The 23,960-nt window shown below is 37.8% G+C and overlaps 1 protein-coding gene across 1 annotated transcript in view; it reads left to right on the forward strand.

The window, feature by feature from the left end:
* DONSON (DNA replication fork stabilization factor DONSON) overlaps positions 1–3,050 on the forward strand; it is a 37,595-nt gene extending 34,545 nt beyond the window's left edge. Inside the window, exons 9-10 of the mRNA XM_053704548.1 lie at positions 1,833–2,039; positions 2,209–3,050. Of these exons, the coding sequence (XP_053560523.1) occupies positions 1,833–2,039; positions 2,209–2,340 (339 nt within the window). The 3' untranslated portion in view covers positions 2,341–3,050. The remainder of the gene's footprint in view (positions 1–1,832; positions 2,040–2,208) is intronic.
* The last annotated feature ends 20,910 nt before the right edge of the window (positions 3,051–23,960 follow it).

Genomic DNA, 23,960 nt, shown 5'->3' on the forward strand with positions numbered 1-23,960 from the left:
CATGCCTAGCTTCATAGGGACGCCCCCCGACCCGATCCTATCATTGAAATCTCACAATCGCGGGATTTCAATTTGTCTACATTGGAACGTTGTACCGATGTAGACAAGTTAACCCTGTCGTTAAAGGGACAGTCAACAGAAAAATAGTTTAAAAAGATAGATAATTACTTTTTTTTTTTTTTAACCTATTCCCCAGCTTTGCACAACCAACATTGTTATATTAACATAATTTATAACCTTTAAACCTCTAAATTTCTGTCTTTTTAAGTCCCTAAAGACAGCCCCATGATCACATGCTTTTGTATTTCCTTTTCACATCAGGGGAAGCTAGTTCATGTGAGCCATATAGATAACATTGTGCTGATGCCCGTTGGTTCCAACAACACAGCACTAATTGGCTTAAATGCAAGTCAATAGATAGTCATGTGATCAGGGGGATGTCAGAAGAGGCTTAGATACAAGGTAATCACAGAGGTAAAAAGTGTATAAATATAACTGTTTTCTGTGCAAAACTTGGGAATTGGGTAATAAAGGAATTATCTATCTTTTTAAAACAAAAAAAGTTGACTGTCCCTTTAAACGCTTAAATCAGATATTGAGAATACCAATACCTTTATAATTAAGAATGTAAGGATTTGCCAATATTGCCAATATTAAAAAATTATATATTTTCTATCTATCCCTCTGATAGGCGAAACAGTAAAAATATGGCACTGCATCTCAAATTTTAATTTAATAGTGAGAACACTGCACTATCTTTTTTTTTTTTTTTTTTAAATCTTTTATTGAGAACCTCAAAATACATACAATGGTAGCATAAGTAAATAAGACAAATACAATACAGGTGCAGTTGTCAAAATGGCTCTGTTTGCAAAGGTACAAGGTTATACAATGTGACATAAAACTGCACAACAAACGTTTAAACCGTTATAAGGTTATGTACATTTTAGGAACTCATATTTTAATACATTAATCAAATATAGCTTATTAACCAATGGCTAATATACTGGTCCTTTATGGACCAACCGATATAGGCAAAGTTACCCCTATAACTGTGATAGCCATAAAAAAGAGAAAAAGAAAACCAAGACAATCATAACTTAATAATATCTTGAAATAATGTCTAGAGTGGACAAACTACAATAATAGGGTATATTGCCTGAGCTACTGTCAAATACTGTCTCCCTATATATACCAGCAACACTTGAATAGGAGGGAAAAAAAGGGGGGGGGAAACCGGGGGGAGGAAGGGAAGGAAATTTTAGGTCTCATCAGTCCAGAAAGTACCGCTATCTCTTGTGAAAACAGGGAGGGATGTGGACCACCCCGTCTACTTGGGTGATACCCCGTAAGAGTCCTACCCTCGCCAAATTTTATGAAAAAGCTCCATTTTACCAGTGTGTTTAAACGTGTATGATTCCATGTCTCTAATGAACTCAACTAAATCTACAATTTTAGAAAAGGAGGGAGTAGTCTTTTGCTTCCAATCTCTAGCAATTGTCAGCTTTGTGGCCATTAATATGTAAATCAGAAGAGATCCATCAGTAACTGAAAGCTTAGAGGACCCATGATGGGGTCCTAGGGAAGGATTCATGGGTAGGCTGATATTTAGGCGATGGAGTAAGTTAAAAACAAATCTCCAAAGATTTTTTAATCTTGTGGCATTCCCACAAGATATGAATTGGCGAGCCCAATTTCCCACACTCTCTCCACCATATAGATGACTATCTCTTTTTTTTAATTTATTTATATTGCTTTACAGACGTATGTGTATAATTTTAAGAAGTTTCATTAGCTGCAAGTTAATTTTGATAATGTGTTCTATGTTTTAGGCCAGAAGTGTCAATGTCAAGGCTCAGGTTCATTCCACTTACAAGGATCAATTTAGTCTGGAGATAACCGGCCCCATTATGCCACATTCTTTGCATTTGCTGACTATTTTGCTCAAAGCTGCTCAGAGTGGCTCTTTTTCAGCCGGTCTGTATACACACGAGCCAACAGCAGTATTCAATACAGCAATTAATCAAGAAGCCTCCCAGGTCAGTACTTTGTTATACCAGGAGTATTTTGTTGCTTTCGGGATTTTCAGCAGGGTTAAAAACTGATACTCTTGGCATCTAAATGTGTACGTGTTCCTGTCTAGTTTTACTGCATCTACTGTTCTGTGTTTAGATAAACTAACCTCTGCTTTCAATTTTATTTTTTCAGAGCACTTTTACAGAACTTGGAAATTGTGGCCTTCATCCATTAACGTTACAGCAACTGGCTCAAGCTTCAGTGCTTGGAAAATCATCAATTCGTCAGCTAGACATGAAGGACTACAAATATACTTGGAAATAATAAGCACTTTTATACATTGATTCTAGAAAATAACTTGCACCTGTTCATTAGCAGAAACTTCTTTTTTTCTGTCCGACATGTTTGTATTGCACACTGGTGCTTTGTTGCAGCTTTCAACAGCCTTTTTTTCACTGCCAGAATATTGACTAAAGTGTAATTCAAATTTTATGTGGACATAGTAGGGAATATTTTAATTTGTTGCTTCCCTGCTTTATGATGTGTATATATAAAATAGGAATGCCTAAAATGGATCATTAGCTGAGGTCAGGGATTTCTGGTCAAGGTGCCTAAGCCATAATGGCCTCACTTGTCATGATACATGAATATTGCTGCAATTCTGATTGAAATCATCTTTAAGTACTGGTCCTATATGATGGTTGCTCTACTTTTCCTGGGAAAATTGGGTCTCTAATTTTAAAAGATATTACGAAGATGTCTAGTTTTTAATTTTATTCTTTTAAGCTGTAGTTGTTCATGTTACAAGTGGAAGTTACAATCTTGGAAGAAATGTTTGCACACTGCCTACTCTCCTGCCTCTTCTGTAAATGTGAAATCTGCCATGTTTAAAAGTCACTGCCTTATATTCAAGGATGAAATGGATTATACTATTTTTGTTATCCTTGTTGACTAAGTTTTAGTCAATATTAAATTATTTGAATTGTTTGTGCGCTGCTGTTTCCCTGCCACATTAAAATATACAACATTTTTAATAGTCTTTATTCCTTGAATAGAGAGGGGTGGTTTGCATGGTGAGAAATGTATATCCCATATGTAACAGGTCATGGATTCTCGCCACCATGAAATAAATTAATTTATCAGGTAAGATATAAAAAAATTTTCATCACTAAAACTTTAGCCACATTCTTACAAATATTATGTACTCGTATGTGTCCTGTAAGGGTGTTATTTGATATGACATTTGTTTATGGTGCATGCAAGAACATCTAAAAAGAATCTACATATGAATTAGTGAATGTAGTTTCTTGAAAACTGATACTTAAAAACGCTGGCTTTAGAAGGGAAAAACAAATGCATATTAAAATACCCCAACGGCTCCTTTCCCTTTTACTAATATGATTCTTTATCTCCACACACAGATTCAAAGGGACAGTAAATACCTCGAGATTTGTATATAAAATGCTTGTGTAATGAAACTACTTTGCAATATATTTTCATTATTTAATTTGCCCCATTTTCTTGTAAATTTGCTTGAAAAATTGAACAATTCATAATACTCAGAACTTGAATTGCCTTTAATTCTTATGGCTAACTCTGCTAGACACCTGTCCTTAATTGACATTAACTGATAGTGGCCAATAAATGCATTTTATACTAATTTTATGGCTGTAGCTAGCCTGGTTCGCTCCTCCAAATAAGTCAAGTGAAGTTTAAGTTGATTGCAGAAATTGGATGTTAATTTGTCTCAAAAAAAGTTAAGAGTTGGCTAATATGATGATCTTTAACAGTACAAAAGAAATGTATTGTTATTACAAGCTGTATAGTGTCCCTTTAAGTCAGGCATCCCAAACTTGTGGCTTACAAGCTATTTGCAGCCTTTCAGTCATCTTCTTAAATTGAATTAGACCCAGCCTTAATCAGGCCCTAAATCTGTTTAGAAGGACGAAAACTACAAAAAAAATGTTGCATGGAACAGTCAAAAGCAGCGAAGAAAGAGGTTTACAGCCTGAGGAGGCTGGAAGCTGGTCATGCACAACACTTATGTAGGATCTTGAGAGCGGCGGAGAGCAACCTATAAACTTTACAAAATAAACAATCTAGACAGACGGATGCTTATTTCCAGGACTGTGTCAGCTGTATATACTGCCAACTCCCTCAAAGCAAATGTGGCTTTCCAGAAACACTGCCAAACATCTAGCAGTTAGAACTGAGTTTTAGTTTAAATTGTATATTAAAGATATATAGAACTTAATTATTTTTTTAAGAAAAACTTTTGGAAAATATATATATATTTTTGTTCGTTGCCCACAAAGGCAACAATTAAGTCAGCGGCTTATGAGTAAGTTGAGATTGATTTGAGACCCCCGATTTCAATCCTTTAAGAGGTCTGGACAAATTACAAAAGTGTAAAACCTTTTGCTCCTAATGTGTCTACTTCATAAGATTGGTCTGCACTCTAGTATAGCTACAGGAATACAACAAATTGTAGGTTAGGTAGAGATACATTTAGCACAAATTATGCATTTTAGGGGTTTTGTTCTCAATATGCACCAAAGTGTGGTTTATAGATACAGATTTATCTAGCAATTTTGATTATAATAGTTCCTGTGCTCTTATGTAAGGTACTGAAGGATGGGGTGTTGGAATATTAAAATACTGAGGCAAATCATTTTGAACTTTTGTACAGCTATAAATCTAGCTAAAGTTAAATCATGACCATTAAAAAAAAATATTAATTTTTTTCCTTTTTAAAAACCTTTTTATTGAGGTTTGATACTTACAATAATCATTAGACGGTAATTTGCATGACATGAAAAAGAGATCATATCAATGGCAAAGAAAAGGGAAAAGCATTAACTTGCACAAAATCTCGATTTACAGTCAAGGCTAGAAAGGGATATAAATGTAATTTAGCAATGCAATAATAATAAAAAACCTCATGTTTTCTGTTTTAGTGAGCTCAAATTAGAATATAATAAAATATGAAATATAACGGTTACCCCCAGAGAATTATAGAGGCCACTCTTGGACCCCCTAAGCTGTTAATATGGCATAATGGAGGGCAATGGGGAGGAAAGAAAATAATAAGCTGGGCCACTCTTGGACCCAATATGTGAATTAGAAAGGTGATTAACCAACACTTAAATATAGTGCATTGCTAATACAGGTACCACTTGAATCGGGCCATAAGTAAGCATAGCGCTTGCGGATGTTTTCTCAACTTTTAGTAAATGACAGGAAAGGCTGTGTGGGAAGAAAGACGCCGGTCTAATAAGAATCTACAAGCCTTATGTCACATGAAGGCTAGGTAAATTGTGTTGCCCAAGTAAATTTTATGATTGAAACTGCATTATCATCTGGTGGGAAAACTTAGTACCCAGACAGTATGGCATACACATAGTGAGTGCTATTATAAAACTAGTCACACAAACTTTACCCAGAAGCAGGGGAAATCTTATCTGACCCCTAGTGGGGGGTGCTCTATAATATAATACAGATAGCTATAGATTAGAGTGTCCTTTGCCTTTTAAGGGTACATTTGTAACTACTAAAATGTACTATTGCAAAATATAATTGATGGTAAATAGGCTAGTAAAATAATATAGACATGTACATAACAATCAAACATTAGCAGTAGACATTCAAAAATCTGCTAAAAGGCCACCTTATCAGTTTCAGATATATTGAGTATCTCGGGCATTGTTTATTCTTAGTTTGAATACTTAAGGTCTTAGTAATTTTTTTAGCTAAAATGCCATAGATATTTCAGAGGCGTGCTCATAAGATTTACTATAATATCCTTACATAAAAACCATTCCCCTATATGAGGTGAGTAGCAAGTGATCCCAACCTAATGTTACCATTACCTGTCTACAAATACTGGATTTGGGTTAATATGGCTAAACTGTAACGCGGCTCTGCATAGAGTATTATACAGCTGCATACAAGTTGCACATTGCCCAGCATATACCAAATGCACTAGCAACATGAATAAAAAAAAAAGAAAAAGATATAAACTTTTACTGGATCTGACTCAATCATGTTGCCCATACAGACAACATAAGCATAGGCAAAAAAAAAAGAAGTCCAAATCGAAAGAAAAAGCACCCAAAGTATGTCCAACAAGACCCCCAGAGTATATGTTCTAACCCACTCCACATCGCTGAGTCAAGCTGGCCACTTCTGTGCCTACAAACCGTGTCTTCAGGGGCCGACTCGCTGTTTCTTGTCCAGCTGACCCTTCACCGCTGCAGAAGCTTAATGAAGTCCCGCAGGTCCACCTAGAAAGCCGATCCCTCTGTGAGCTTCTTGGTATTAAGGAGGTGTAAGTGTCTCTTACTGTGGGTTTCCTCATAGGATCCGAGTTTGCCCTATGGTAAACATATCCTGTTATCTGGCCAGTCTTCTCTAATATGTATCGCCTGGGACGCTGCATAGTGGAAGCCGCATGTAAAGCGAACCTTGAGATGTCTCCCCCGGCCACTATCTCCCCCTCCGCAATATTGGGCTGCACTACTATGGTCTGTAACTCTGCAAGGCCATCGACCTCCAAGTCTTCCTGCTCGTGAAACAGCTCGTCTGTGTCTTTGAGGAGCGGTGAGTCGCCTCTAAGTCAAGTTGCTTCACTGAGGGGTATAGTTTTAACGCTCTTGTCTAAGCTGCCCTCTGGGTAATTAGCCTGGGGATTGCTTACGGGTATACTTATATTCTGGATTGCCTTAACTTGAACTTGGGCTTGGGGTGGAGGGTTTGGCAGGCCGGGGATGAGCTCCCGAACATTTAAAACTTTGTCAGGTTGTTCTGGTGACTCGCTTGGAATCAGACGTTGCTGGCTAATTCGCTGAGTTAGCGCACGGAGGTTACTCCATTCAGCAGACCAGGATTGCAAAATCTTCTCATGGTGTTCCTGGAGTAAGCTTGCCACAGCCTCAAGTAGGATGCTGGCGCCAGACGCCATCTTTAACAGGTGCGTGCGTTGTTGAAAAGGCACTCAATTCTCCTATCTGTAGTGTATAGCATGTACGGTACTGAAGAATCACAAATAATGTTGGTTTGAAGTGAAGTAGTTCTTACAGTGACTATGCACTGATTACCCGGCCTGTAGTATTACCGGGGGGGGTGGGGGGTGTTGAGAGCCTCTCAATTAAGAGCTTCCCTTAGGCCTCAATGCTCCGGATTGGAGTGCAACTGCGGAATGCTCACAAAAAGTTCAGCTGTCAAACTATCTTGATCAGTAGAGTCTGAATTTTAGAATGATATGACTAGTTGATAATTTAATTCACTGGTAACAGGCAAATTATCAGTGATCCACACAGAGCTCCCAATATTGCTACCATTCAAGGTGCTGCCCAGAGACACGCCCCCATTAAAAAATATTTTAAAGTTGGGGGATGAGAGTTGGGTGAAATTACAAAGGTAAAGTTAGGTGTCTGTTTAGTTTAAGGGACATAAAATCCCAAATTTTTCTTTTATTATTCAGATAGATCATAACATTTTTTTTTTTAAATCTTTTATTTTTATTCAGTTTCCAATACAATATCAGTTTGGGTCCTACTACATGTAGGTTCCTGTTGCGCCTTGCAGGGCTTTGTATCAAAGGAAAAGTAAACAAAAATACTTATAATCAGCAGGAACAAGATAAAAAGAAAACAATACAGATGACAAGACAGAGCCAATCCCAATTTGTTCTTGTATATCGACTAATTCCATCTGACTTGATCTAACCTATTATATTATCTTGAATTACTACCTGTGTAGGTCTCTTAAAACTTCGAGTTTTATCACTGTTATTTTTAACTGCATTGGACTTCCTCAATTTTCCTTATTAGGCTTACGGGGTACCCAGTTCAATTCTAAGTTTTGATTTGATGAGTTAGAAAAGAATGTATATGAGAGGAGGAGAGAGCAGCGGGGGGCAGTGGGAGAGACAGGACTGGAGAGAGAAAAAAAAAAAGGGGGGTGGGAAAGGAGACTGGCTTCTGTTCCTACCAGATTCCTAAAAGAACGAAGTCTGAATTCCTAAAGGGGTAAATTAGATGATCTATTTCTTTTTTTGGAAAGATTTTTATAAATGATGACCATTTTTGGAAAAACCTGTTAATATCTTGGGTTTCAAATAGTTTTGTGTCATATTGTTCAAGTATACATTGCTTTTTTATACAGTTTCTTATCTCTGGGATACTAGGGGTTGATGTTTCTTTCCATTTTTTAAAAATCAGGTATCTTGTTGCTAATACAGTGACATTTACTATTTTTTCCTTATCTGGGGGGAGTCTTTCATCTGTTTTAAGAAAAATTACATTTATGAAAGAGAGAATCGCATATGATATGCCAAGCTTTCTATTTAACCAATATTCCACTTTCTTCCACATCTCTCTTAACTTTGGGCAATCCCATAACATGTGTTTTAGATTGGCCGCCCCCATTGAACATTTTGGACATTTGTTAAATTGCGTGTTGCCCCATCTATGTCCCTTTTCAGGGGTTACATAAGTCATGTACAGAAGTTTCACGTGTGATTCCCTCCAAGTAGAGGAAAATGTTGTTTGATTTACCTTTAGGATAGATGTTCGAATGTATCCTGCTTCTATAGAGATTGGTTCAATAATTGGAGCCCATTTTAGTTCAATATTATTTATATTATTTACACCTTTACTTAGCTTCAGCATTTGATAACATGGAGACATTGACATTTGGCCCCTATTAGCCAGTAATAGCCAATTTTCTAATGAACCCAGAGACCAATTCCAGCCTGCTTCGCTTATTAATTTCCAAGTATAATGTCTTGCCTGGAGATAGACAAAAAAATCTTTTTGTGGAATGTCAAATTCATTTCTGAGCTCATCAAATGATTTAATACATTTCCTTGATGTATCAATCAATTGCATTACTCTTTCAAGACCATTTGCTTCCCATCTTAGAAGGGGTGATATTTGTAACCCTAGTTCAAACTGTGGGCTTCCTTTTAAGGGTAGGTAATTATAGATTTTCTCATTTATTTTTAATATATTACAGATCTTTAACCAAGCTTTAATTGGAACAAAAATAGACTGAAGTTTCTTAATTTCCTTTGGAATTTCACCACTTCTAGTATGTATTAGAGCTACAGGGTGATAGGTAAAGCTTATGTTCTTTTCTAAGTCATTATTTGTTGCATAGTCTTTAAGGCAGATCCAATCTATTACTATACGGGCTAAAAAGGCAAGATTATATATCCGTAGATCAGATAAAGCACAGCCTCCATAATTTTTGGGTAGGGAGAGTTTTTCAAGAGATATTCTGGGTTTCTTGCCCTGCCATAGAAATTTTCTAAGTGCCGTGTTTAAGATCTTAATATCTTTCTCCTTTAGTAAGATAGGTATATTTTGGCAAATATATATGATTTTTGGGAATAATATCATTTTGTATAGAGCAATTCAGCCTGAAAGTGAAATAGGTAGGTTTTGCCAGATCTTCATTGTTTCTCTAATTACTTTCAAAATTGGAGGTATATTGAGAGAGTACCATTGTTCTGGGTTTGAAGAAATTATAATACCCAAATATTTAAATGCATCTTCTGCGATTTTAAAGGGCATGTTAACTAAGGGCTGATCTGGGGGTCTTAACCAGTAAAGTTCTGATTTTTTAGTGTTTATCTTGTATCCCGAAAATGAGCTAAACTGTGTTATGATAGACAAGAGTTTGGGGATATTTAACTGGGTATTTCTCATATATATTAGGATGTCATCTGCGTAGAGCGCCATTTTGAGTTCTTTTTTCCTTATTCTAATTCCTTCGACATCTTGTCTAACTAAAATCGCAAGAGGTTCAATTGCAATATTGAAGAGCAAGGGTGAAAGAGGACATCCTTGTCTTGTACCTTTGGCTAAATGTATAATAGTTGATTGTCTGGTGTTAACTAGTAACCTAGTATAGGCTGTTTTATAAAGATTTTCAATAAATTTAGAAAAATTACCTCTAAAACCAAATTGAGAAAGTGTATGGAAGAGGTGGTCATGGTAGACCGAATCGAACGCCTTTTCAGCATCTATTGTGATAATGGCCTTATCGCTAATACTATGTTCTGCTTCTTGGGCTTGGTTCGATTGTGCATTAAAAAAATCAATCGTAAGGAATAGCTCACGAATTTTAGCTGAGGAGTTTCTATTTATCATGAAACCTGCTTGATCTTTATGTATTATCTGTGCAAGGGGGATTTGTAATCTACGTGCCAGAATAGATGTCAAAAGTTTATAGTCTGTGTTGAGCAGAGCTATAGGTCTATATGACTCTTTCTGTGTTGGGTCTTTCCCAGGTTTTAAGATAAGGGTGGTATAAGAGGCTGAAAAAGTGGTTGAGGGTGGATTTCCTTCCCTGTACATGTCATTGTACAGTTTTGTTAAGTGTGAGGCTATGGAAGGTGATAATAATTTATAAAATTCACTAGGCAGGGCATCCGGTCCTGCCGCTTTATTAATGAGCAGTTCCTCTATACCTTTCACAACCTCTATCTCTGTAATGGGGAGATTCATCATTTCGTTCAATTCTTCTGAAATAATTGGACAGGTAATCTTTTCCCAAAACTCCTCGCTCTCTCTGCTATTTGATGTACTTAAAGAGTAAAGACCTTGATAATACTCTACCATTATTTTTAAAATCTCTTCTGAATCTGAGAGAAGTTTATCATCTTTCTGAATATGTTCGATTGCAGTGTTTCCTTTATCTTGCTTAACTAATCTAGAAAGTAATTTGCCTGCCTTATTCCCATATTTATACAACTTCGCTTGGAGTCTCAGTTCGCGTTGAGTTGCTTTATGCAAGAGAAAAGAATCTCTTTCTTTCTTGACTTGTATATAGTTATTCCAGGTTTCAGATGTTTTATTTACTATATAACTATTATAGGCATTTGACAACTTTTTTATAATATTTTCTTCCTTTTTTTTATAACCTTTAGTTCTATTGATGTTATATGCCAGTATCTCTCCCCTCATAACTGCCTTTGCAGCTTCCCAGAATATCATTGGACGATTACTATATTCTCTATTTAAATAAACATATTCTTCAAATTTTAAATTTAACATTGTTTTAAATTCTGGGTCAGTAGCCAAGTATTGAGGAAAGTGAAATTGATTATTCTTAATTTTAGAATCATATGAACTAATTTCAATAGTTATAGGAGCATGATCCGAGACTGTAATCGGGAGAATTTTAGCTTCAATTTTAAAATTCAATAGCTTTTCATCAATTAGAAATAAGTCTATTCTCGAAAGAGACTTATGGGCTTTTGATAGACAGGTAAAATTTCTACCATTCGAATTTTGAGACCTCCATATGTCTTTAACTCTTAAGTTATTAAATAATTTATTAAAAAATTTTGTTTCTAGATTGTCTTTCTTGGTTTTCAGAATTGTAGTATTGTGTCTGAATTTATCTACAGCATAATGCGGAGACATATTAAAATCTCCTCCTATTATTAACATTCCTTCTGCTTTTGACAGTATCTTATTTTGCAGATTTTCCCAAAAATCATAATCTATAATGTTCGGTGCATATAGATTGCAGAGTGTATATGTAGTGTTAACAATTTTAATCTTTACTATTAAAAACCTTCCCTCTGGATCTACTTCGAAAACTGTGGATGTTGTTTTTATTTTTTTCCCTAATAAGATTGCTACCCCTCTTTTCCTTCCTAGCGCCGGGGAGGCTATGACTTCCCGGACCCAAGACCTTTTCAGTTTGTATGCTTCTTCTATCTTAATGTGGGTTTCCTGGAGGAAGGCCACATCCACATACATTTTTTTGAGCTGAGCTATGATTGTGTTTCTTTTTATAGGGGATGTTAGCCCTCCAATGTTCCAGGAGGCCATTATACAAGTATTTTCAGACATTATTCTCTAGAGAAAAGGAAAAGAGAAAAAAAAATAAAATTAAAAAAAGGCGAAGCTCTCCCCTCATACCCACCCTTCCCCCCCAACTATCCCCCCCTCCTCCTAATTCGGTCCCAATTGCTAGTGGGTAGTCCCGGTAGCCTTGATCCCTAATTAGTGCATCGGTAATCAGAATGACTCTGACCGACACATCATCCCAGTTTATAGACTGAGTGTACATTATTGAGCTTGGATGAAGAAAGAAAAAAAAAAGAAAAAAAGAGAATATGAAAAGAAGAAAAAAAACCTCCATTGAGTTAATTTTTGTTTCGGTGGTTATTTTCACCTTTTCCCTTGTGCTCGAGGTGTGAGCTGTGTTATGTATCTTTCAGCCTCTTTAGCTGTTTCAAAAAATTGGGCCTTGTTCTCTATTGTTATTTTAAGTTTAGCTGGATATATTAAAGTATATTAACTCTTCAGGAAGTAGAGGTTTGTTTAGTTAGAGATTCTTACTGCTATTATTTAGATTTTAATACAGTAGGTAGTTCTTAAACTCTGTGTTCAGTTTATGTTAATCCTATAATAGGGGTTGATTTCCTTCCCTTTACTTTCTCCCCCTTCTAACCTAATTACTTATTGGCCATACAATGGGGAAACTCTCTGCAGCCTTGCTTACTCTTACAATACCTGCTCAGTACCGTTTACCTAATCTTCTGTAGAGTCTGATCATTTTCACCTGGTTTTACAAACATGCATTCATAATATCAGTGTATAACACTCTTATATGCCACTATATACCAAATATGTAACACTATATGCACAATATTTACATTGTAGAACACTGTATACCAGGCTTAAAAATAACCCCTTCAAAACGAAAAAGAAAAAACAGTTCCCCTTTCACTTCAGAACTTTTCAAACAGAGATGGATAATATAACCCTAGTTATTTTTGTGAGTAGTTTGTTTCAAATTTCAAACAATGGGCAGATTCTTAAATATGTGGTTCAAGCAAAGAAAACACAAGCTCTCAGGATATCTACACATTAATCAGTGCAATTTACCCCTACTTCATATATCATAAACGTTTTTGCCTTATTTTAAAACAGGTATTAATGCTGTCCTTATGTGCCAGCCACTGAAATGAGTTCTAAACACTTATGTCTGATATTGAGGTTAACAAGGCTTTAAATGGATGGCCTTATCAATGCCCTTTGTTTATAGAAATAATTCTCTTTTTAATTAATGTTCCCCTTCTATATTCTTCCCCTTACCCGCGCAGACTTATTGTAGGCCACTTTGCCTTTGTACCTAATATTCCTTGAGATATTAAAACACTAATGTCTTGTTCAAGGGGTTGGAGTTAGATCGTTAGCAGGGATTACTTATTATTCCTTTTGTTTGATATCAATATCACCTTCTAAGATGGTCCCTGCACACTTAGGTCTAATGGTGGGTCTAATAATGAGGTTAATCAAATTGTAAGAGCTTTAGCTAGATAGCCCTATTAATGCACTTTGCTTAATACCTGTTGAATTTTGTGGAAAAGGAAAAACAATACCCCCTTCATTTAAAAATATTCCATACAGCCAGAATTAGTATAGCCCACAATACTTTTGTAAGTAAGGAATTATTGCAGTGATATTAACTGCCACTGTTTATCACATCGTCCAAGTTCCTTTTTTAATTTCAATAATCCAAGGAAAAGTTTGTCTTAAAAGTAAGAGGTAGTCAATGACCCAGGGCACCCTTAATACAGATAGATAATGAATGTCCTTTAATTCAAAAAGAAGCACCTGTCTCTTCACCTGGAGTTTTTAAAATCCAAACGACTATCACCGCAAGAGGCAATCACCCCGTTAGTTCCACTGCTCCCCCACGCAGCACCGGTGGGGGGGAGCGAAGTCAGAGTCGAGCCTCCTCTTGTTACAGCCAGACGCCAAACAGATCAGAGTCAAGCCTCCTCCAAATTCGGCAGAACGCCAAACACGCACAGCGCAGGGCGCGCCTTCCCACTGACGATCCACAGCGTCACCAGGTCAACTATCGGATCCTGCTTTCTTCGCGGAAGGAGCCGCCCTGTCTCCAGCTGTTCACCGGCTTCCTTGCAGCAAGGGCAAGCGTCAAAATCCTCTGTTATAGGCCACGCTCAGGCCCGGTTCAGGCAAGCAACCATGAGGATCCCCTGGTGGAGGTGAGCGCAATCCTCAGAGATTTTTCTTATTTTTCTTGCTTTTTCTTGTTTCGGAGATTGCCGGACCAGGTGTAGGGCATACAGCGCTACTAGACCCCCCCTCACGCAGCACTGGTGGGAGGGAGAGTCTTAGTACCTGTCGTTTGATCTTTTTGTATAAGATTTTCTTGTTCCAGGACTTAGGTGTCTTTGGATAAAGGTAAGGGTTTATATGCCCTGGGTACTATTATGGGTTCTCAATTTTAGAAAGTTTAGAGTTTTAGATGGTATTACCGTAATACAGTCAGTCCATTCATTTGCTGCAGTTTGCAGCCCAGTGCGCTGGGTGGCACTGTCAGAGTGCTGGGAGTAGGATAAGTTTTTCTTTTCCACTTACAAAAAGAGCCACCCAGGGCAAGGGTTTGAAGCACGCTATGTTCTGCTAACAGCTCTTACAGGGAATCAGAGAACAGGTGTGTGCAGGTCCTTACACCTGTGCTCCTCCCACCAGCCTCTCTCTCTCTCCTAGAGCATGACCAGTTCATAACATTTTTAAACAACTTTCCAATTTACTTCTATTACAGTTTCTTCATGTCCTTGTCCTTTAAAGGAAAGCAGGGATGTAAGCTCAGGAGTGTGCACGTGTCTGCAGCAGTTTTGCTGCAATGTTATACATTAGCAAGAGCACTAGATGGCAGCACCTAGATGGCAGCACAATTTCCTGTCATGTAGTGCTTCAGGCATGTGCACGTTACCTACCTAGGTATCTCTTCAATAAAAAAAACCCATAAATTTGATAATAGAAGTAAATGGGAAACCTTTTTAAAATTGTATTCTGTATGCGGATAATGAAAGAAAATTTGGGTTTTCATGTCCCTTTAAATAAGATGCTAGTGCACAAGCTGTTCACCAGCTGTCTATATATCTATAGAAAGTTTGAATTACCTACATAGAACTTTCTGGTCTCAGTATTGTCTAGGTTCAAATACAAGCAACGCGTTTCATAGCTCTATAAACCTGATGAAATATTCTTTTACACCTAGAAAACACATTACTTGTGATATTCTCACTTTTTAGGGACTCCGCACTTCATTTCTTCTTTGTGTATACAGGTGAAACTCGAAAAATTAGAATATCGTATAAAAGTTAATTTATTTCACTAATCCAACTTAAAAGGTGAAACTAATATATGAGATTTATCTTGGATAAATAACTGGATAAAAAAACTGGATAAAAGATAGGGAGCAACGAGTAGTAGTAAATGGATCATACTCAGATTGGACAAAGGTAATCAGTGGCGTCCCCTAGGGATCAGTACTGGGCCCTGTTCTTTTTAATATTTTTATAAATGACTTGGAGCAAGGATTAAATAGCGACATCTCTATTTTTGCAGATGATACTAAGTTAAGTAAGGTCATTAGGTCAGAGCAGGACGAACTCTCTTTACAAAGGGATTTGCTAAAATTAGAACTATGGGCAAGTGAATGGAAACTGAGATTTAATACAGAAAAATGCAAGGTTCTACATTTTGGAAGTAAAAATAAGCAGGCTACGTATTTTTTAAATGGGACAAGACTTAGCCAAACACAGGAGGAAAGGGATTTGGGAGTAGTAATAGATAACAAGCTAAAGATGAGTGCACAATGCAGGGCAGCGGCTTCAAAGGCTAATAAGATACTAGCATGTATTAAAAGAGGCATTGATTCAAGGGAGGAAAGCATAATTCTGTCATTATATAAAGCCCTGGTAAGACCTCACCTTGAGTTTGGAGTGCAGTTCTGGGGACCAATTGCTAAAAAAGATATTGCAGAACTAGAAAAAGCTCAGAGAAGGGCCACAAAGCTAATAAGGGGATTGGAGAAATTAACCTATGAGGAGAGGCTTGCCAAACTGGGTCTGTTCTCTTTAGAAAAAAGGCGCTTGAGAGGTGACATGATTACTTTATATAAATATATTCAAGGCCCATTTACAGAGATGGCAGAAGCTCTGTTTATTCCAAGAAAATTGTTTCTGACAAGAGGTCATAATTTAAGGTTGGAGGAAAGGAGATTTAATCTCCTGCAACAGAAACGTTTTTTCACTGTAAGAGCAATAAAATTGTGGAACTCATTACCAAAGGAGGTAGTGAATGCCAATACCATAGATACATTTAAAAATAGTCTGGATAAATTTCTGTATATAAACAAAATTCATGGATATGATTGCTAGTATTAAATGGGTCACATTTTAATGGGGTTATTTAAGCTTAACTGGAGCTTTTTGTAAGTATTTTAGATTTGTATAGGTTGAACTCGATGGACTTCAGTCTTTTTTCAACCTTATCTACTATGTTAGATAGACTCATTACATGCAAAGGAAGATAGTTCAAGTCGTGATTTGTCATAATTGTGATGATTATGGCTTACAGCTCATGAAAACCCCAAATCCACAATCTTAGAACATTAGAATATTGTGAAAAGGTGCAATATTCTCTAGGCTCAAAGTGTCCCACTCTAATCAGCTAATTAAGCCAAACACATGCAAAGGGTTCCTGAGCCTTTAAATGGTCTCTCAGTAGGAATCACAATCATGGGAAAGACTGCTGACCTGACAGTTGTGCAGAAAACCATCATTGACACCCTCCATAAGGAGGGAAAGCCTCAAAAGGTAATTGCAAAAGAACTTGGATGTTCCCAACATGCTGTATCAAAGCACATTAATAGAAAGTTATGTGGAAGGGAAAAGTGTGGAAGAAAAAGGTGCACAAGCAGCAGGGATGACCGCAGCCTGGAGAGGATTGTCAGGAAAAGGCCATTCAAAAGTGTTGGGGACTTTCACAAGGAGTGGACTGAGGCTGGAGTCAGTGCATCAAGAGCCACTACACACAGATGGATCCTGGACATGGGCTTCAAAATGTCGTATTCCTCTTGTCAAGCCACTCCTGAACAACAAACAACGTCAAAAGCGTCTTACCTGGGCTAAAGAAAAACAGACCTGGTCTGTTGCTCAGTGGTTCAAACTCCTCTTTTCTGATGAGAGCAAATTTTGCATCTCATTTGGAAACCAAGGACCCAGAGTATGGAGGAAGAATGGAGAGGCACACACTGCAAGATGCTTGAAGTCCAGTGTGAAGTTTCCACAGTCTGTGCTGATTTGTGAAGCCATGTCATCTGCTGGTGTTGGTCCACTGTGCTTCATTAAGTCCAGGGTCAACGCAGCAATCTACCAGGAGATTTTGGAACACTTCATGCTTCCTTCCACAGATGAGCTCAATGGGGTTGCTGACTTAATTTTCCAGCAGGACTTGGCACCTGACCACACTGCTAAAAGCACCAAAACTTGATTCAATGACCGTGGGATTACTGTGCTTGATTGGCCAGCAAACTCGCCTGACCTGAACTCCATAGAGAATCTATGGGGCATTGCCAAGAGAAAGATGAGAGACATGAGACCGAACAATGCTGAAGGCTGCTATTGAAGCATCCTGGTCTTCCATAACACCTCAGCACTGCCACAGGCTGATAGCTTCCATGCCACACCGCATTGAGGCAGTGATTGCTGCAAAAGGGGCCCAAACCAAGTACTGAGTACATATAGTATGCATGCTTATACTTTTCAGAAGTCCGATATTGTTCTATGTACAATCCTTGTTTTATTGATTGCATGTAATATTCTAATTTTCTGAGATTGTGGATTTGGGGTTTTCATGAGCTGTAAACCATAATCTTCAACAATTATGACAAATCACGGCTTGAACTACCTTGCTTTGCATGTAATGAGTCTATCTCATATATTAGTTTCACCTTTTAAGTTGCATTAGTGAAATAAATGAACTTTTGCATGATATTCTAATTTTTCAAGTTTCACCTGTATAACGCTCTCTTGTATAAATACCTTTTTATGAGGTATTTATATTCTCCATGATGAAATGTGGATTAATTTGCCAATCCCCTGGTCTACAGTGTGCTGCTCCTTGTAAAATCCCTGTAATTATGATTCCACTGCCTCGGCTTAGCCAATCTACTAGATGCAGTCTCCTGCAGCTCTGGTAAGCACAGCAGTGGAAGGTGCTGTCAGGAAAGTAAATTGCATCTTTCATTAGCATAAACATGTACACTTGTTTCAAACAGCCTGGGTACATCTAATTATATACACAAAGTACACATCGTATTAATGGAATTTAGGCACACTTGAATTTTACAAATTTTTTAGCTTTCTGTCACTAAGAATAGAGTGACCAGCTTTAGGTCTCTGGTAACTCCAGAGATTTTAATGTAGCCCCTCTAATTTTACCTGCGCTAAAACTTAGCTTCTTTTTTTTTAATAGCAAGAAATGGCAAATGCTGCCCTCTGGTTTTATTCTGAAGTAGAGTAGCCATCCTGCAGGTTTCAAAAGCTCTTCTTGTGCCCTATGAGGTGTTGACTGCTCCTTTAACATATCAGTCTTTACTAAAATAAATATTCAGTATTGATTGTACACCTTATGTCTGGTTCTGCTGCCATTGTTTATAGGCCGTATATTGTGCCTCTTCCACTGCTTTATTAGGCTGAATTATCGTGTCAGTATATGGCCGGGTTATAATAAAATATATTTAATAATTATCCTTTAAACTAAACCCACAATAAAATGCATATACAAAACAAATAAAATTAATGTAAATTCCTAAATTCTTTATATTAGTTACAATTTATAGACACATTTAATTATATTTATAGGAACCAGAATATGAATCAAACTACAGGGAGTGCAGAATTATTAGGCAAGTTGTATTTTTGAGGATTAATTTTATTATTGAACAACAACCATGTTCTCAATGAACCCAAAAAACTCATTAATATCAAAGCTGAATAGTTTTGGAAGTAGTTTTTAGTTTGTTTTTAGTTATAGCTATTTTAGGGGGATATCTGTGTGTGCAGGTGACTATTACTGTGCATAATTATTAGGCAACTTAACAAAAAACAAATATATACCCATTTCAATTATTTATTTTTACCAGTGAAACCAATATAACATCTCAACATTCACAAATATACATTTCTGACATTCAAAAACAAAACAAAAACAAATCAGTGACCAATATAGCCACCTTTCTTTGCAAGGACACTCAAAAGCCTGCCATCCATGGATTCTGTCAGTGTTTTGATCTGTTCACCATCAACATTGCGTGCAGCAGCAACCACAGCCTCCCAGACACTGTTCAGAGAGGTGTACTGTTTTCCCTCCTTGTAAATCTCACATTTGATGATGGACCACAGGTTCTCAATGGGGTTCAGATCAGGTGAACAAGGAGGCCATGTCATTAGATTTTCTTCTTTTATACCCTTTCTTGCCAGCCACGCTGTGGAGTACTTGGACGCGTGTGATGGAGCATTGTCCTGCATGAAAATCATGTTTTTCTTGAAGGATGCAGACTTCTTCCTGTACCACTGCTTGAAGAAGGTGTCTTCCAGAAACTGGCAGTAGGACTGGGAGTTGAGCTTGACTCCATCCTCAACCCGAAAAGCCCCCACAAGCTCATCTTTGATGATACCAGCCCAAACCAGTACTCCACCTCCACCTTGCTGGCGTCTGAGTCAGACTGGAGCTCTCTGCCCTTTACCAATCCAGCCACGGTCCCATCCATCTGGCCCATCAAGACTCACTCTCATTTCATCAGACCATAAAACCTTAGAAAAATCAGTCTTGAGATATTTCTTGGCCCAGTCTTGACATTTCAGCTTGTGTGTCTTGTTTTGTGGTGGTCGTCTTTCAGCCTTTCTTACCATGGCCATGTCTCTGAGTATTGCACACCTTGTGCTTTTGGGCACTCCAGTGATGTTGCAGCTCTGAAATATGGCCAATTTGGTGGCAAGTGGCATCTTGGCAGCTGCACGCTTGACTTTTCTCAGTTCATGGGCAGTTATTTTGCGCCTTGGTTTTTCCACACGCTTCTTGCGACCCTGTTGACTATTTTGAATGAAACGCTTGATTGTTCGATGATCACGCTTCAGAAGCTTTGCAATTTTAAGAGTGCTGCATCCCTCTGCAAGATATCTCACTATTTTTTACTTTTCTGAGCCTGTCAAGTCCTTCTTTTGACCCATTTTGCCAAAGGAAAGGAAGTGGCCTAATAATTATGCACACCTGATATAGGGTGTTGATGTCATTAGACCACACCCCTTCTCATTACAGAGATGCACATCACCTAATATGCTTAATTGGTAGTAGGCTTTCGAGCCTATACAGTTTGGAGTAAGACAACATGCATAAAGAGGATGATGTGGTCAAAATACTCATTTGCCTAATAATTCTGCACTCCCTGTGTACAGTGTTTAAACTGTTACAATATGCTATACAAAGATCACAAAAGTTACCTTATTTATTAACCTTATTCGCAATTGAATTGCATTAAAATACCACAATGAGATACCAAGATATAAGCCACTAACATTCAGACTGGTACAATTAAGTTATTTAACCCACAAATGGTTCTAATACAATTCTAATTATAACACCAGAAGTATATATATTCTTAATGTAAACAGTCAGTTTAAATGCCAATTTATCTATGCTGAAATAAATTCTTAATTACCTACAGTTAAGACAAATTCTAAAATATATTTATATATTTGCAAAGATAAATTACTTAGCATACAAAAGGCAAGCTTAAAACTATACAGGACTATGAATGAGTCTAAAATACAAATATGCTCTTTAAATCTATCAGTTGTAATTTAAAGGGACACTGAACCCAATTTTTTTCTGTTGTGATTCAGATAGAGCATGCAATTTTAAGCAACTTTCTAATTTACTCCTATTATCAAATTTTCTTCATTCTCTTGGTATCTTTATTTGAAATGCAAGAATGAAAGTTTAGATGCCGGCCCATTTTTGGTAAACAAACTGGGTTGTTCTTGCTGATTGGTGGATAAATTCACCCACCAATAAACAAGTGCTTTCCATGGTTCTGAATTAAAAAAATAGCTTAGATGCCTTCTTTTTCAAATAAAGAAAGCAAGAGAACAAAGAAAAAAAATGATAATAGGAGTAAATTAGAAAGTTACTTAAAATTGCATGCTGTATCTGAATCACAAAAGAAAAAAATTGGGTTCAGTGTCCCTTTAACTGCAGCGACAATGAATATATTTGTTTTAAATATTACCTATATTTAGCAACCTCTTATACTTTACAGGTAACCAATGAATATTTCAGCTTCCAGAATTTCTCAACAAGTCCAATTCACCTCAGAAAAACAAAAGAAGTATTTTGCAATGTGGATAAGAAAAGGTAGCCCAATTTTGCTTATAGTGACCGTGTTCCAGGCAGCAATTATCAGTCACAAGTTAGCAGAAAAAACTCAGCCCAGAGTATCTCCATGCTTGGGGTTAAATCATGTGATATAACCCCACCCCTTTTTGTTCTGTACCATCATTGGTGAATTGGTTAGGCCCTTAACGAAACCATTGGTTCACTGGGAATGCATGGTTACTAGGGAAACGCATCTTTGTCAACAACCAAATGCCTTTTGTCTGTAATACTGGATTTAGGCCATCGGGGGCAGCAGACAGACAGTTTCATTCAATTAATTCTATACAGTAAAAACATCTCTTTAACCTTTTAACGCCGTTATGCCGTTCTATTCCGTCATAATTACACTGGGCTTTAGAGCCGTTATGACGGAATAGAACGGCATAACGGTTTTTAGCTCCTGTGCCCCTCCATTATTTTTTTGGGGGATGTGCCTAGCCCCTCTGGCACTCCCCCAGGATCCAATCAGCATGGAGGGGGTGTATCGATTGTCCCCTGTAACACTGTAGCAGCCAATGAGTGGAATCATTGGCTGTTACAAATGTATCCGCTTCCTCTCTTCTCTCAGTGCAATCTGAGAGAGAGAGGAAGACAGATTAGTGTTGGTGTGTGCTGCAGAAAGCGGAGAGGGAGAAAAAATATAGTTACAAACAAAATATATATATTTTTTTGCTGCTGATCACAGAGCTGCTACTGTGATCAGCCTAATATAACTTGCTTAGCCTGTTAGGGCTTTGATCAGTGTTGATCAAAAGCGTTGGGGGTTTATTTGTGGGGGTTACAAATATATTTTTTTTTGCTGCTGATCACTGAACTGCTACTGTGATCAGCCTAAGATCACTGTGATCAGCCTGTCAGGGCTTTGATCAGTGTCAAAAAGTTTATTTGTGGGGATCTTTAGTTATTGTTAACCCCTACCCTGCTGTTCCCAATCACTACCCTTCCCAGTGTTTTTTTTTTTTTTTTAGTTTATATATAAAAAAAAAAATCATAATTATTTTTTTTTTTTAAATCTGAGGGAATAGGGTGGGTGGTAATTGGGGTGGTTTAGTGCGATTTTGGGGAAGCTGAAGTGGGAATTGGTGGTGGTGAAGTGGTAATTTGTATTGAAAAAAATCCCTTATGGCACGCTATTCAGCAGAAGAGGCTTATACCATTCTTGCCGAAGATTCAGGGAGTAAAACCCTCTCTGCTCGGTCTGACAGCGCAACCCATACGGCATCAGATATAGAGCCCCTGAGTGATACATCTAATGCTGGTGCTCCCTGCCCGCCACCTAAAAGGAGGTGTTGCACAAATGACCAAAATTGGCTACCCCCAAATTTCACTGCCCCAAAAATGCCAGAATTTACTGAGACTCCTGGCATCACAACTGATGTTCCAGTATGTGAGCCAATAAATTATATGTCCCTGATTCTGACAGATACCATGTTTGAGCATTTATATGCCAGCCAGTATCTGTCCAAAAATCCCCAATCTCTGTATGTCAGAAAAAATACCTGGCACCCCACTGACATACCAGAGATTAAAAGTTTTGGGCCCTGACATTAATAATGGGGATTGTGAAGAAACCCAGCATACGTTCATACTGGAGCCAGAACCCCATCCTGGCTACCCCTCTTTTTCCAGGGGTTATGAAGAGGGACAGATATGAACAATTGCTGCGGTTTCTCCATTTTAATGATAATACCCAGTGCCCCCCCAGAAATGACCCCCTGCATGACAGGTTATATAAACTAAGGCCCCTGATAGGCCACCTGTCCCAAAAATTTAATGACGTTTACATCCCTGAGCAGGACATTTGCATTGATGAGTCCCTCATGAAATTAAAGGGGAGATTTCTTTTCAAGCAATATATACCATCCAAGAGGTCCCGCTATGGGGTAAAATTTTATAAACTCTGTGAATGCAGTACTTGGTATACCTGGGCATTTCGCATCTACCAGGGAAAAGATAGCCACTTGGATCCACCTGGCTGCCCAGATTCAGTTGGCACAAGTGGGAAAATTGTGTGGGATCTCCTACTACCCCTGCTAAATAAAGGGTACCATTTGTGGCTTGATCATTTTTACACCAGCACAGAGCTATTAAAATTTTTATTTTATTTTGAAACCGTGGCCTGTGGCACAACCAGAAAAAATCGGACAGGTTTCCCCCAGAAGCTGACATATGGAAAAAAAAAGTAGGGGCACAACGTCAGCTTTACGCCACAATGAGCTACTAGCCCTTCGGTACACTGATAAAAAAAGATGTGTACATGCTCTCCACAATGCACGATGAAGCTACAGTGCCAGTGTCTGTGAAGGGAAGATCTGCACAGATCCTAAAGCCAAAGTGCATTGTGGAGTACAACAAAAACATGGGGGGGGGGGTAGATTTAGCTGACCGGTGCCTGCAGCCATATCTAATTCAAAGAAAAACTAGAACTTGGTACAAAAAAGTAGCTTTTTATATTATGCAGATCGCAGTATATAATGCATATGTGCTCTACAAAAAATCAGGCACAGGGAAACCTTATACTTTTTTGGAATTTGTTTTAAATGTAACATCTGATATTTTGTTTAACCAGACCCCTAACCCTCCCACTGTTCAATCTGAAAAAGTCGAGCGACTCTGTGGCAGGCATTTTCCCACTAGGATCCCCCCCACTGCCTGCAA

This window comes from Bombina bombina, chromosome 3, assembly GCF_027579735.1.
Source record: "Bombina bombina isolate aBomBom1 chromosome 3, aBomBom1.pri, whole genome shotgun sequence".
NCBI lineage: Eukaryota > Metazoa > Chordata > Amphibia > Anura > Bombinatoridae > Bombina > Bombina bombina.